The 15,107-nt window shown below is 41.9% G+C and overlaps 1 protein-coding gene across 1 annotated transcript; it reads left to right on the forward strand.

The window, feature by feature from the left end:
• Positions 1-10,012: 10,012 nt before the first annotated feature.
• LOC125102592 (zinc finger protein 883-like) lies at positions 10,013-12,637 on the forward strand (the record flags this gene model as incomplete). Its single annotated transcript, XM_047733928.1, has 1 exon — positions 10,013-12,637. A coding segment is annotated over one exon (729 nt), but the record flags the coding sequence as incomplete, so codon positions are not given.
• Positions 12,638-15,107: the final 2,470 nt, after the last annotated feature.

Raw genomic sequence — 15,107 nt, forward strand, 5'->3', positions numbered from 1 at the left:
GCCATTCTGTCTGCCTGTGCTCGCTCGCTCTCCTCTCTCTCTCTGACAAATAAATAAAATCTTTAAAAAAAAAAAGATTTTATTTATATATTGGGTGGGGCAGAGGGAGAGAGAGACACACAGGGAGCCTGATATGGGACTCGATCCCAGGATCCTAGGATCGTGACCTGAGCTGAAGGCAGACCTTAACCAACTGAGCCACTCAGGTGCCCATTTTATTTTCATTTTTGAGAGGTATTTCCTCTCTCTATAAAATTCTGAGGTGACACATTTTTTTTCTATCTATAAGTGCTTTAAAGAGGTTGCTCCACAGTCTTCTAGATTGCTTGGTTTCTGATGTGTTGTCTGTGTTCTTCTATTCCTAATGTGTCTTTTTCCTCTCTGGCTGATTTTAAGATTTTCTCTTTGTCACTAGTTCTGACTGATTTGATTATTATATGCATTGGTTCAGTTTTCTCCATGTTTCTGTGCTTAGAATTTTTTGGGCCTCTTGGGTCTGTAGGTCTAGAGTTTTCATCAAATTTGTACAGTTTTTAGCTACTATTTCTTCAAGTATTTTTTCCTGCTCCACTCCCCCAATCTGTATATTTCAACTGCACAAATATTAGTCTGTTTAAATTTGCACCCAGCTCACTGATACTCTCTCTGTTCAATCTTTTGAAAAGATTATCTTTTCTCTCTGTTTATTTTTAGATATATATATATATATATATATATATATATATATATTGCTGTTTTCAAGTTTACCAATCTTTACTTTGCAATGTCTAATTTGCCATTAATCCACCAGTGCCTTTTTCATCTTGATCATTTTAGTCTTTATCTCTGAGTTCATTTTGAGCCTTTTTAAAAATTTTTGCCCACTATTCTCTACTTATTTTGGACACGTGGAATGTAACTCTATCAATTATAATTCTCACATGTGTTTTTTCAGATTGGTTCTTATTGACTGATTGTTTTTCACTGTGGGCTGTGATTTTTCTTCTTTTTTTTCCCCAGTAATCTTTGTCTGGATGCCAGACAGCATTAATTTTATCTTTTTAGGTGCTAGGTATTTTTGTGTTCCTAAAATATTTATGAGCTTTTATGTGGGATGCAGTTAAGTTACTTGGAAACACTTTGATCCTTCAGTTCTTGCTTTTGAGATTTGTTAAGTGGGACCAAAGCAGTTCTCAGCTGGGAGCTATTTATCCCTTCATATAACATGACTGTTCTGTGATTTCCACCCAGTGTTTCATGTATCATGCAGTTTTCTAGTATGGCTCTCAGAATGGGCCATGTTTGAGCTCTGAGCACTGTTACCACTAATATACTGGTAAATAGTTCTTTTCCTGGCCTTGAGTAGTTTCTTCACATGCATGTGGTGATCTGTGTCTTGCTAACAAGGGGGCCCCTCTGCAGATCTCCAAAGTCCTCTCTACATGTGTCTCCTTTCTCAATACTCTGTTCTGCAAACTCCAGCCACATGATCCCCATCCGGTCAGTTCTTATGTACGGATTCCCTAACTCTGTGCCACCACCTGGAAACTCTCAAGGCAGTCTGTTGGATGTTGGATGTCTTAGTTATCCATTGCTATGTAACGAACCACCCCGAGAACTTAGCAGGTGTAAAACAACATGAATTTATTACCCCAGGGCCAGGATCTGAACACAGCTTAACTGGATCTTCTATCTCAAGGTCTTTTGCAAAAGGCTGTGCAGTCAAGATATCAGCCAGTCTGGGATCAAATCTGAAGGCTCAAGCAGGGGAGGATTCACTTCCTCACTTCCTTCTGTGGTTGTTGCTGGATTTGGTTTGTTGAGTTCCGCAGGACTTAGTTCTTGGTGGCTGTTGGATGGAGGCCATCCTTGGCCCCTTGCCACACAGACCTTCAGTATTACAGCTTGCTTCCTCAGAGCCGGCAAGAGGGAGAATCTGCTACCGAGACGAAAATAAAATTCTTTTGTGACCTAATCATTCCCTCATTGTTGCCATATTTTATTGGTTGGAACAGGTTACTTAAGAGAATGAAATCCCCGAGGATGGGCTTGAGACCTCCTACCACACCAGGCCAGTGGAGGGCTCTCCCTCTCTGTTTCCTGTGCCTCCAGGTCACTGTTACCACTGGATGTCTGGTGTCTTAAAAACCATTGTTTCATGTATTTTGTCCGCTGTCAAATATATATTGTCACTTCGGATTTTGTCATTGTTCATGTATTTTTTGATTGTTCCGGGCGGGAGGATACACCTGATTCTCGTTATTTCACTGTGGCTGGACGTACAAGTCCCAGCTCAGACATGGATTCCTATCTTTCTAAATTTACTGAAAATTGTTTTGGCCTAACATCTGGTCTGTCCTGGGGACTGTGCATTCAGCAGTTGGATGTCGTATACTAAGTATCATACAGGTCAAGGTGTTTGAGAGTGTCATTCGGATCTCCTGTTTTACTGTTTTTTTTTTTTTTTAAGATTTTATTTATTTATTTCACAGAGAGAGATCACAAGTAGGCAGAGAGGCAGGCTGGGGTGGGGGGTTGTGGGGGGAAGCAGGCTCCCTGATGAGCAGAGAGTAAGATGTGGGCCTTGATCCAGGACCCTGAGATCATGACCTGAGCCAAAGGCAGAGGCTTTAACCCACTGAGCCACCTAGGCGCCCATTTACTGTCTTTTTTTAAACTGCCCTTGGTCAGTTGCTGAGAGATGGCTGTTGAAAATTAAGAAACGTCCTTCTTCAGCTCTGATAATATTGTCTTGAAATCTAGTGTGCATGGTGAATGCATCTCTATCCATTTACTCTTGACCCGTGTCTTCATATATGAAATACGTCTCTTGTGAAAGCATATAATTTGTCTTATCTATTCTAATGATCTCTGCCTTTTAATCAGGGGGCTTAGATGAGGATTGGACAGACTTTACGGGCCATTTAGTTTGTAAAGAGTTGTAAAAAGAGTAAAGAGAGGGAAAGCAGCAGTAGACAGTATGTAAATGAATGGGTACAGCTGTGATCCAGTAAGACCTTATTTTCTGAAACAGGCATTGGGCCAGTTTGGCCCTGGGCATTACATTAGTAATTACTAGTATGTTTGGATTTGTCTCACCGATTTATTTATTTATTTATTTGCTTTGTGTTTGTCCCCTTGTTTTCACCTGATTTTCTTTTCCTTCTGCTTCACAGACTACTTAAATACTTTTAAATATTTGTTTTAAATTTTCCTATTAGCTTTTAGCTGTGCTCCTTTCCATTATTATTTTTAGTAGTTCCTGTAGGGATTACAGTATCTTCACAGGCTTCTTAGCATTAATGTTTTCCTTCACATTAAAGCATGAAACCTTAGGGGCACCTGGAGGGCTCAGTCAGCCGAGCGTCCAACTCTTGGTTTGGGCTCAGGTCATGATCTCAGAATCGTGAGTGTAAGCGCTGCATGGGGCTCTGGGCTCTGCTCGAGATTCTCCCGCTCTCTCTGTCCCTCCCACTCGTGCTCTCTCTCTAAAATACATAAATAAATCTTAATAAATAAATAAATAAAAATTTGAAACCTTACAACCATATAGTTTCTATTACCACACCCTATTCTTTTTTTCTAGTTATTTCCTGTATTACTTATACATGTGTTGTTAATTGTACAAGGCAATTAGGTTATGATTTTTCCTTTAAATAGTCACACGTATGATAAATTAAATTAAAAAGATAAAAACAAACTCCTAAAAATACATTTTAATCTACCCAGATATTTACCATTTCTAAGACTCTAAAGTTCTTTTGGAGGACCAGAATTTCCATCCGGTATCATTTCCCTTCATCTTGGAGAATTTAATCACATAAAAAAACCCAGAGAGGGGTGCCTGGGTGGCTCAGTGGGTTAAAGCCTCTGCCTTCAGCTCAGGTCATGATCCCAGAGTCCTGGGATCAAGCCCCACATGGGGCTCTCTGCTCAGCAGTGAGCCTGCTTCCCCCGCTCTCTCTCTGCCCGCCTCTCTGCCTCTCTGTCTGTCAAATAAATAAAATCTTTAAAAAAACAAAAAACAAGCATCTTTGGGATATCTCTGTTTCAAGTAAATGACTGAATGACTGAACTAATGAACTTTAATTCTTTCTACATATATTGACTGAACACTGTGCTAAACACTGACAATACAGTGCTGAGCAGCAGTACTGGCCAACTCAGTCCTGTTTGTGACGAGTGTTGGAGCCCAGGAAAAGATTTTTTTCTGTGATACAAACTGGTAATTGCAGTCTCTTCGGACAGTAGAGACACATAGGATGTAGGTCCAACTTCCTTTAACAAACACACTCCTGGCTTTCTCCCAGCTCTCCCACGACCCACACACGACAGTTCTGACACAAAATGTGGGGGATTTTTTCCCCACACCAAGCACTTCTCTGTGATGCCAACTGAGCATTTTAAAATTCACTTCAGGGGCACCTGGGTGGCTCAGTTGGTTAAGCAGCTGCCTTCGGCTCAGGTCATGATCCCAGCGTCCTGGGATCGAGTCCCACATCGGGCTCCTTGCTCATCAGGGAGCCTGCTTCTCCCTCTGCCTCTGTCTGCCATTCTGTCTGCCTGTGCTTGCTCTCTCTCCCTCTCTCTCTCTGGGACAAATAAATAAATAAAATCTAAAAAAAAAAAAAAATTCACTTCAGTTTTGACACTAATCAGAGTAAGCAAAGACTCCACAGGGTAAGTGCTCAGTCTCCACAAGACGGCCCGCAGCCCAGATGCCAATCACAAATACTTGATCCCCCACAACCTCTGTCTGATTTGGCAACAAATCGGAGGGTCCTATGACCTCCCTCCTTGGATTCCATCATTTGCTAGAACAGCTCTCAGGACCCAGAGAAATACATATGTTGGCCGGTTTAGTGTATTATCAAGGATGTGATAAAGATTACAGATGAACAGACGGATGAAGACATACATAGGACAAGATTCACAAGTGTCTGTTCTTAAACTTTTTTTCTTTTCAGTCTTTATGCTCTTTGCTTTTCAGTTTTCAAAAGTTCTATTGATGTATCCTCTTGAAGAGGAGACTGTGTCCCGTCTACTAATGAGTTCATCAGAGACATTCTTCATTCCTGTTACAGTTTTTTTAAAGATCTCTAGTGGGTGCCCGGGTGGCCCATTTGGTTGCGTGTCCGACTCTTGATTTTGGCTCTTGATTTTCAGTCTTGAGATCAAGCCCCACATCCAACTCCCCGCTGAATGCCAAGTCTGCTTGAGAGTCTCCCTCTGCTCCTCCCCTTGCTCATGCTCTGTCTCTCAAATAAATAAATAAATCTTAAAAATAGACCTCTAGCTTTTTTTGTTGTTGTTGTTCTCCGTACGTTGGCCACGTATTCTTGCACGTGGTCTACTTCATCCACGAGCGCGCTTGCCACAGTGATCGTAGGAGCTGTAAATCCCCAGTGTCCGAAATCCAGCATCCCTGCCCTATCTGTGCACTATAATTTGTGTCTTTCTCTCACTACTGTACTGTACATATACTTATAAAGGACATTACTCTTCTTCCTTCCAGAAGAATCTGATAGCCTTTCCTTAACTCCCTTTTATCTTCTCAGAAAAAATCGATTGATTTCACTGTCCTTTATGAAGCCATCTTTGTGTGACAGTGCGAAGCTCTGATTCAGCTACTCCACGGTAACTGACTACTTTTTTTTTTCTGACTACTCCACGGATTCCTTTCATGGTTTCTGTTTGTGCCTCTTAATAATAGGTAAGTGAAGAACTGTCTCCTCAGGGGTTGTTTTGGTTTACAGGTTGAATATCCCTCTTAGCTTTTATGCCTGTAATTATTTGAAAAGTAGATACTATCACTTACTGTTCCAAATATTAGAGTGGTGGCTTTATCTCACCTTGTTTCTTTAAGTAATTTCCAGGGTTTAGTTGAAAAAAAAAAAAAAACTGGGGTGCCTGGGTGGCTCAGTGGGTCAAGCCTCTGCCTTCGGCTCAGGTCATGATCTCACGGTCCTGGGATCAAGCCCCACATCGGGCTCTCTGCTTGGCGGGAAGCCTGCTTCTCCAGCTCTCTCTGCCTGCCTCTCTGCCTACTTGTGATCTCTCTCTGTCAAATAAACAAATAAACTCTTAAAAAAAAAAAAAAAAAAAAACACTGGCCGGACTAATCTTCAAAAACTCCTGTTAGGGCGCCTGGGTGGCTCAGTCAGTTGGGCATTGGACTCTTGGTTTCAGCTCAGGTTGTGATCTCTTGGGTCATGGGACTGAGCCCTATGTTGGGCTCTGTACTCAGTGGGGAGCCTGCGTGAAGATTCTCTCCCTCTGCCCCTCCCTCTACTCTCTCTCTTTTTCTCTCTAAAATAAATGAATAAATCTTTAAAAAAAATAATTAAAAAAAAAAACCCTGCTGTAATTGTGGCATTCTCATAAGAAAACCACCAGCATCTGTTCACTCACCAGACATTCATCAGGCATATAATGTGTGTGAGATACTGTGCCAGGAATTGAGGGCTCAGAGGTTAAAGACTTTAGTCTCTAATCTCTGGAAGCTCAGAGGCTTCTGATGTGATGTGATGTGATGGGTCAATGCAGACACAGCATGGGAGCAGTGGTGAAGAGGGAGCTCTGAGGCTGGGTTTAATCCTGGCTCTGTCACATACTGGCTCTGCAGCCTTGCACGAATGTCTTAATCTCTTGAAGCCAGCACTGACCAGTAGAAATAAAATCCAACCCGCATGTGTAATTTTAAATTTTCTGGTAGTCAGGCTTAAGAAAACTAATGAAAAAGAGGTACAATTAATTTTAAGAATATCTTTGATTGAATCTCAGATGCCTAAAACATTTTAATGATTAATCAATATAAAACTTATTAGTGAGATATTTGCCCTTTCTTTCTTGACTCTTCAAAATCTGGTGTGTAGTTTACACTCGCAGCACACCTCAGTTTGGTGCAGGCATATTTCTAGTGCACAGCAGCTGCATGGGGCTGGAGGTTACCGCGTGGGACTGTACAATTTTATGTCCCTCTTCCTCACTCATAAAATGAAGATAATAACAGCTTCTACCTGCTGGAGTTCCAGTAGGGATTAGTGATTAAATATGTGTAAATTACTTAGAACTGTGATGGTTCTAAGCATGACAAGCATTTATTTAATATTAGCTGTTATTAAATAATAACAATTATTTTATTATTATAGAGGTGATGAGAATATAGATAAGGAGCTTAGAGTGGGTGATGTTCGAACTGAATCCTGAAGAGTGAGCAGGAATTAGCTCAGCTATCAGCAGGTAGTAGACGGGGAGTTCTAGATAAAAGGTCAGCATGTGCCGGGAGACGTGAGAAGTGTGATAAATGACTAGGAAGTAAACCCAGTGTGGTGGGATGTAAGGCATGTGTGAGTGACAAACGGTGAGGCTGGGTAGGCAATGGATCAAAACGTTAAGGACCTGTATCTGAAAAGTATGAGAAGAATTTAAGTATTTGGGGGAGAAAATAGCGCTATAAGTAGTATTGAGGATTGGAAAGAGGCCAAATGGGGGGCTTCCCCTCACGTCGCACAGATAGTCAGTCGAAGGCTGGGATTAAAACTCGGGATTTTCTGTGTCTTTAATCATTATCATCTGCTCCGTCTTTTTCCCAGGCCAGTAGAGCTGAAGCCTGGACTCTGGAATTCCAGCTCGTAACTTGAGGCACGTGACTTCAACACCCTGAACCTCTCCCAAAATGAAGATTCTGTTTCCACCTCCTGGGCTTGTTAGGAGGATTAACCATACCAATATGGTGAGTCGGCTTGGCATAAACTCACTAAGTATTAACCCCACACCCACACAAGTCATTCACGTTTCCTTCCTCCAAGACATTGAACACCAACTCTGGAGACGCACATATGCACACAGGACGTAATGGGTAAACAGTGTAAGGCACTGCTTTTAAAGACTAGAATTAGAAGTTAAAACAGTACAGTAAATACTGTGGGAGACCAGGAAAATGAGAGTTAGGAATGTCATGGGACTAGTGTAATTTTAGTGGGACTCTGAGATATGGTCAAGAATTAGAAGGGCAGGGGCGCCTGGGTGGCTCAGTGGGTTAAAGCCTCTGCCTTCGGCTCAGGTCATGATTCCAGCGTCTTGGAATCGAGCCCTGCATCGGGCTCTGTGCGCAGCGTGGCGTCTGCTCGAGATCCTCTCTCCCTCTGCCCCTCCTCCTGCAGTGCTCGCTCTAAATAAGTAAATAAAATCTTTCAAAAAATCTACTCACCCAGTTCTTCTTTTCAGTTGACTCAGAAGATGGGCAGTCAGGCTTCCACATAACCACCCCCTCCTCCCTAAGTACAAAGTCCGAGTATATCATTTTGGGGAGACTAATCAGCCCCAAATAAAATGCTGTAGGTGCCAACATTTCAGGGTCATCTATTAAAACAGTCAGGTCCCTGCCCAGCAATCCTGCAGTGAAACCCATTGTGTATCATGTCCTTCCACCCAAACACTTAACTTTTAATCAGCATGTTAGTGATTCACTCTTAAGATGAACCCATAGGGATGCCTGTGTGGCTCAGCTGGTTGGGCGGCCGCCTTCGGCTCAGGTCATGATCCCAGAATCCTGGGATCGAGTCCCACATCTTGCTTGGCAGGGAGCCTGCTTCTCCCTCTGCCTCTGCCTTGCCATTCTGTCTGCCTGTGGTAGCTCTCTCTCTCTTTCTCTCTCTTTGTCTGACAAATAATAATAAAAATCTTAAAAAAAAAAAAGTGTGAACCCATAGTTAAAGACAACTTCCAGGTATGCTGATACATAAAAAGAAGGGTAATCTGTCCTTTGCCCTCTATGCTTAATGTTTCTTATCTTTTCTGTCCATGACAGAAAAGTAAAGTAAAAAAGAAACATCATTGGAAAGCCATGAGAATTATTTTTCATTTCAAAAAAGTAAGATTTTCCCTTTTCAACCTTTCTTTTTTTAGACCTAGTTTCTGCACTTCTTATATTAACTGTAAAGCAACAACGTCAGCAGCAGTTATTCAACAAAGAGGAAGCTGGTAAACACATTGCTTTGTGTAAGTCAAGAAACCAAATTTAAAAGAAAAGTTTGGGTCTCTTAAGATTTTATTTTGATATAACCTCTATGCCCAGTGTGGGGCTTGAATCACAACCCTGAGATCAAGAGTTGCACATTCCACTGACTGAGCCAGCCAGATAACGCCAAAAGAAAAGGTTTTTTAAGGCTTTAGGATAATAGTTTAAATGTTGATGAAGTAAGTTTTCTCACAGAAGACTTCATAAAAGCCATTTCTCTTTGATAACAGTTTTCCTTTCTAAATACCTGCTCATCTTCATGTTTTTCTCTTTTCTAATCTCTACAGTTAAGCCTTTTTCCAAATCACCTTCTCACCTGACAGTGTTTGTTCCATTCTCTTTGATTACTTTGTTTTAAATCAGACAGACCCTTTCACACCACTGGCATTTCCAGCTAACCCCTCCTTAGATTACTAGGTTACATTTATATCCCCAGTGTTGTATGTTCTCAGTATTTACAATTTCATTACCCCATTTCTCATAGAACAGTTTCTTTTCTTTCAGCATTGAACACATAGCACATTTGTATTTTTATGTCTTCTAGATGGCACGTCTGGACCTAAAGCCAAGAAATCAAAAGTAGAGCAGCAGGACATTTTCAAAGATGGCCCATCCCAAGGAGTAAACACAGAAGAACTTAAAAAGAGAAAGTCTCTACTGGGAGATACCTGGAAGTCTAGACAACAGTGTAAGAATCAGCACTTAAACCAGGAGAAGTATCTGGGACAAGATAAAAGTCACCTGTATGGAACCTGCCAAAGAAGGAGATACAGCATCTAAGAATTTGGAAACGTTTTCACTATACAGTCAGTAGTTTCAGAGCAGAGTGATCCTATAGAAGAGTGTTTTCATGAACCTGGTACACATGGAAAAATCTTCAAACAAAACTCAGACTTCATTATACAAACGAAGTGTGATGGAAAGAAACCTTGCAGATGTGGGAGATGTGGGAAAACCTTCAGAGACCGCACTGCTCTTGTTCAACACGAAAGAACTCACACTGGAGAGTGACCCTATAAATGTAATGTGTGTGGAAAGGGATTTAACCAGAGGTCCCACCTAACAAACAATCAGAAGACTCATACAGGAGAAAGGCCCTACAAGTGCAACGAATGTGGGAAGGCCTTCAGTTACTGCTCTGTCCTTGTTCAACATCAGAGGATTCACAGTGGGAACAGACTGTATGAATGTCCTGAATGTGACAACACATTCAGTCGTAGCACATACCTAACTCAGCACCAAAGAATTCACGCTGGTGAGAAGCCTTATAAGTGTCTGGAATGTGAAAAGGCTTTTAGCCAGAGCACCCGTCTTACTCTGAATCAGAGAATTCATACAGGAGAAAAGCCCTATGAATGTAATGACTATGGGAAAGCTTTCAGTTACTGCTCAAACCTCATTCAGCATCAGAGAATGCATACCGGAGAGAAACCATACAAATGTGGTGAATGCGAGAAAGCCTTTAGTGATCGTTCAGCCCTTATTCAGCATCAGAGAACTCACACTGGAGAGAAGCCCTATGAGTGTAATGAATGTGGAAAAGCCTTTGGAAACTACTCAGCTTGTATTCGACATCAGAAAACTCACACTGGAGAGAAGCCCTATGAGTGTAAGGAATGTGGAAAAACCTTTAGCAGAAGTATATGCCTTACTCAACATCAGAGAAGTCATACAGGTGATGAACCATATAAATGTAAGGAATGTGGGAAAATTTTCACCCAGAGTTCATTCCTTACATGACACATGAGGGTTCATATGGGAGAAAAACCCTACAAATGTAATGAATGTGAGAAAGTGTTCAGGGATCGCTCAGGGCATATTCAGCACCAGAGAACTCACATTGGAGAGAAGCTGTATGACTGCAGTGATTGTGGGAAAGCTTTCGGTTTCTGTTTTTCTCTTATTCAAAATAAAAGAATTCATACAGGAGGAAGCCCTATAAATGCAAGGACTGCGGAAAAGCCTTTAGTGATAGGTCAGCACTTATTCAGCATCAGAGTACGCACACCAGAGAGAAGCCCTATGAATGTAACATGTGGAAAAGGCTTCAGTCAGAGTAGAAACCTTACAAATCACCAGAAAACTCATTCCAGTGAAAAATCCTACACATGCAGTGAATGTGGAAAAGCCTTTAGTTACTGCTCAGGCCTTTTTCGACATCAAATCATTCATACTGGAGAGAAACCTTATGAGTGCAGTAAATGTGGGAGAGCCTTCAGTCAGAGGACAGACCTTAAAAAACATCAGAAAACGCATACCGAAGAGAAACTCCACAAACGTAATGAATGTGGAAAACCCTTCAGCCAAAGCACGTATCTTACAAAACACCAGAAAGTTCAGAGTGGAGAAAAAGCAAATATACGTACTGAGTGTAGGAAAACCTTTAGACAAAACTCCTCTATTCAACATGAAAAATCTTGCACTGTAGAGAAATCCTCTGAATGCCTTGAGGGTCTGGTGACTGTGGAGACCCTCCCCAGGGAAACAGGAGGAGGATCATGAAAACTGTTCACTAGAGTGGCCACTTGATTTAGTGGGAAGAGCACATGTCTGGGGTTTAGAGGTCCTGGGTTCGAATCGCAGCTCTGTGACCAACCAGGTCTATTACTTGCTTTAGAGTAAGTCACTTTACCTCTTCTTGCCTTAATTCGCTCACCTGAAATATTGGGAGGCCTGATTCATTGATCTTTAAGATCCACCTTTATTTTATTTATTACCAGTGCAGGTTTTTATAGATGTGACTTTCAAATTGTGACTTATTTATTCTGCAACAGGTCTGATTTACAGTGTGAAGATGTAGTAGTCATTAGGAGTTCAGTAAAGATATAGACTACGTGCTATTTATTATCTTTGTACTGGTCCTTCAAGATTAAAGATACCATGAGTACTCAAGGAGATTAAGAGATAAAATAGGGTAAATTATGCTAATTATTGCAGTAGGAAGGTTGGGGTCTTGATTAAGAATATGGTGTCTGATAAATCCTCAAAAAGAACAAATCAAACTGTTGGTAAAGGCTAGGTTACCTAGAAGGCACCCAAATTTAATGTTGCAGTGTAGATCGTCTCTATTAAGTAGAACTGGTCTCTGTCATGTCTCGGGTGAAAAGGAACTAGAAAACAATTGTAAAGTCTTGAGCAGGTTACCAAGAAAAGATGAAACTGGAAAATGGGTTTGTTTCCATACCTTAAATGTGTAAAGACCATGTGAATGAGAGTAAATCTTGAGATCCCATACATCTAGAAAAGTCTCTTGGTCTCTTGTCTTTGTCCTGTGATTAGAGATAAAGACCTGAAAATATGAAGATTTACCTCAGAAACCTGTGATTTTAAGTCGACCAGTTACTCTTTTCCGAATTTCCTGTGATGCCTCTGCATTGTTTTATAATCACTTACCCCTTTTCAAGCCAGTAGAAATGAAAAAACATCTCTTTCCCAGGAGGGGGGTACCTGGAAATTTTGTGCATTATTTTACTCCCATCCCATTAACCATAAATGGGTCGTATGACCTCATGTGCTGGAGTTGGAAGCCTTTTTGAAAAGCATTTGATAACTAAACAAATTGAAAGGTTTTGGAAAAGGAGTATACTTTAGTGAATTATGCAATGGATTTAAAACCAGGAGTCCAGGGCACCTGGGTGGCTCAGTGGGTTAAAGCCTCTGCCTTCAGCTCAGGTCATGATCTCAGGGGTTCTCTGCTCAGAAGGGAACTTGCTTCCCTTCCTCTCTCTCTGCCTGTCTCTCTGCCTACTTGTGATCTCTGTCTGTCAAATAAATAAATAAAATCTTTTAAAAAAATGTTTAAAAAAAAAAAAAAAACCAGGAGCCCAAGTGTAAGAGCCTGTTATTGAGCTGCTACCTTATGACTTTGCTCGTGTTGCTTTCTCAGCCTGTTCGCATGGACAGTAGACACCACTCGCCCTTTGAGATACATTTCAGCCAGCCGGTTCCCACGTTCTCGCCTGCTTCCCAATACTTTGACCATATGCTGACTTCAGTCGGAATACCCTCCTTCTTTCCCTTCCTAATTCCTGCCTCTCAGACTCCATGTTATGGTTTGGCACACACATAGCCTTAGGTGGTGGTGACGATTTGCCTTCATCAGCTGTTTTCAGCACTCATCTCTTTTTTCTTTGAATCTCTGTAGCATTTATTCGCACGGAATTTCGTACTTAGTGTTTCCTCGATGTTCAATAATCGCCTTAAAGGTAAGCTCCACTCCTTGGAGTTTTCTCACTTCGTGGAAGCTAAGCAGAAGGAGAAATAGAGTACATGCTCAGTAAACCTTCACTGACCGAGGAAGCGTGCTGTAGTAACAAGACCACGACGAACACAGGTGCTTTATCTTTGCAAGGTGACTCTTCCAACTCTCTATTTTGTTCCAGCCATGGGTATATAACCGCACTTCCTTTTTAGAGTGTATGTATTTAAAATGAATTAAAAGTATATAGTGATTATAGTGATACTGTACAGCAGTCGTATTTTTCTTCTTCATATAGCTATTTTCAAACAGGATATGGTTCCCCACAATAATTTCTAATATCTATACGGAACACCACTATCCTGGGAGTTTTTTAACTTGACATCCTTGATCTTCTCCAGCAACTCAACGCTGGATTTCAGTTTTGGATGCTGGACTTTCACACATAGTTATTCTGGCATTTTCTTCCTTAGCTTGCTTTGGAGATAACTGCTAACGTATTGAGTCACTCATTCACTTCGGACTCTGCTGAATATCAGTTTCCTGTCTCTGTTTACGATAGAAGCTCCGTTAGTTTTTATAAATGTAAGATCACTGCTTCCATTTTCTCTTTACCCGAGAGTTTTAATATACTGAGGTTAATTGTTATACATGGTTGATTTTCTTTATGGACCCCTTTGCAGCCAGGTTCGACTCTGTATTCAAAGAGGTTGCTTCCGTGAGGATTATGGGTATCTCTTACAACAGGCCCAGATCAGTGGTTATCCAGACTGTGGACATGAGCAACCCAGGGTTACCTGGGCATGGGAACGCCAAGATGTCAGGAACATAGGCTCTCAATCATGTCACTGCACAATCCTCCAAGCATGTTTCTGTCTGACATCCAGGCATCTTATCCCTTTTCAAGCCAGCAGAAGGGAAAAGACACCTCTTTCCCAGTAGGGTTGTAACTTGGAAGTTTTGGGTATTATTTTATTCTTATCCCGCTGACCATAAATGGGTCATATGATCTCATGTACTGGAGACAGAGAAGGAATAGTCGTACACAGTTTGAAAGGGGAGAACGATAATAAACGGCCAGCAGATGTTAGCGTGATTGTGTCCACCATCAGTTACATTGGTTTCGTAAGCTCCTGGGCCATGAATCTGGTCTGGAAGGTGGGCTGGCAGGTTAGATGCCCCAGTAGGGTAGCTCAATAATGGGAAGTAGAAAGCTGAGAGTGTAGGCCAGGTACACTCTCCAAAGGTGCGGGCCATGGTCAGCAAGTGTGAGCTTGCCCCCCAACCAAAATTGGGGAATTGAGCTTATTTCTTAATTCATTACCTTCAAGTAGGCCTTTCCTTCAAGTGATGTGCCCCAATATGAGCACAAAGCCAAGCAGGGACATCCCCAAAGCAAACAGATTACAAAGGAAATCTAAGTCTGGTTTCAAGCCAGGTGAAGGTTCGTTGCTGTCATGTGCTCATGTGTTCTCCACTCAAAGCTGTCCACGAAACTGGAACGTTCGTTTCAGTCCAGCTTACCTGGAAGCCAACACAATGATCCCCGTGGAAGAAGAACTGAGAGGTAGCCTAACTCCCTCCGCCACAAGGGATAAATAGGCCATCTCAGATGGGAAGGAGAGGCAGAGACGCAGTCTCACCAAAACCCCAGCTCTGGGGAGCAGACACACACAGAAGGAAGCTCACAGGCCTGGAGTTTCTCCGAGGAGAGAGGGGATCGTGTCCCACCTTGGGACCCGCACTAGAGCATGGAGGCCCCCAAAACATCTGGCTTTGGAAGCTAAAGGGGCTCTGTCCAGGGCCCGCAGGCTGACTCACTCCTCCTGGAGTTGGCAGGATTCTCAGTGAAGGAGATTCATTTGCTAATCTTAAAGTGTCTGCTGGAGGGACGGGAACCCGTCAACT

Source organism: Lutra lutra, chromosome 6, assembly GCF_902655055.1.
Source record: "Lutra lutra chromosome 6, mLutLut1.2, whole genome shotgun sequence".
In the NCBI taxonomy this organism is placed as follows: Eukaryota; Metazoa; Chordata; class Mammalia; order Carnivora; family Mustelidae; genus Lutra; species Lutra lutra.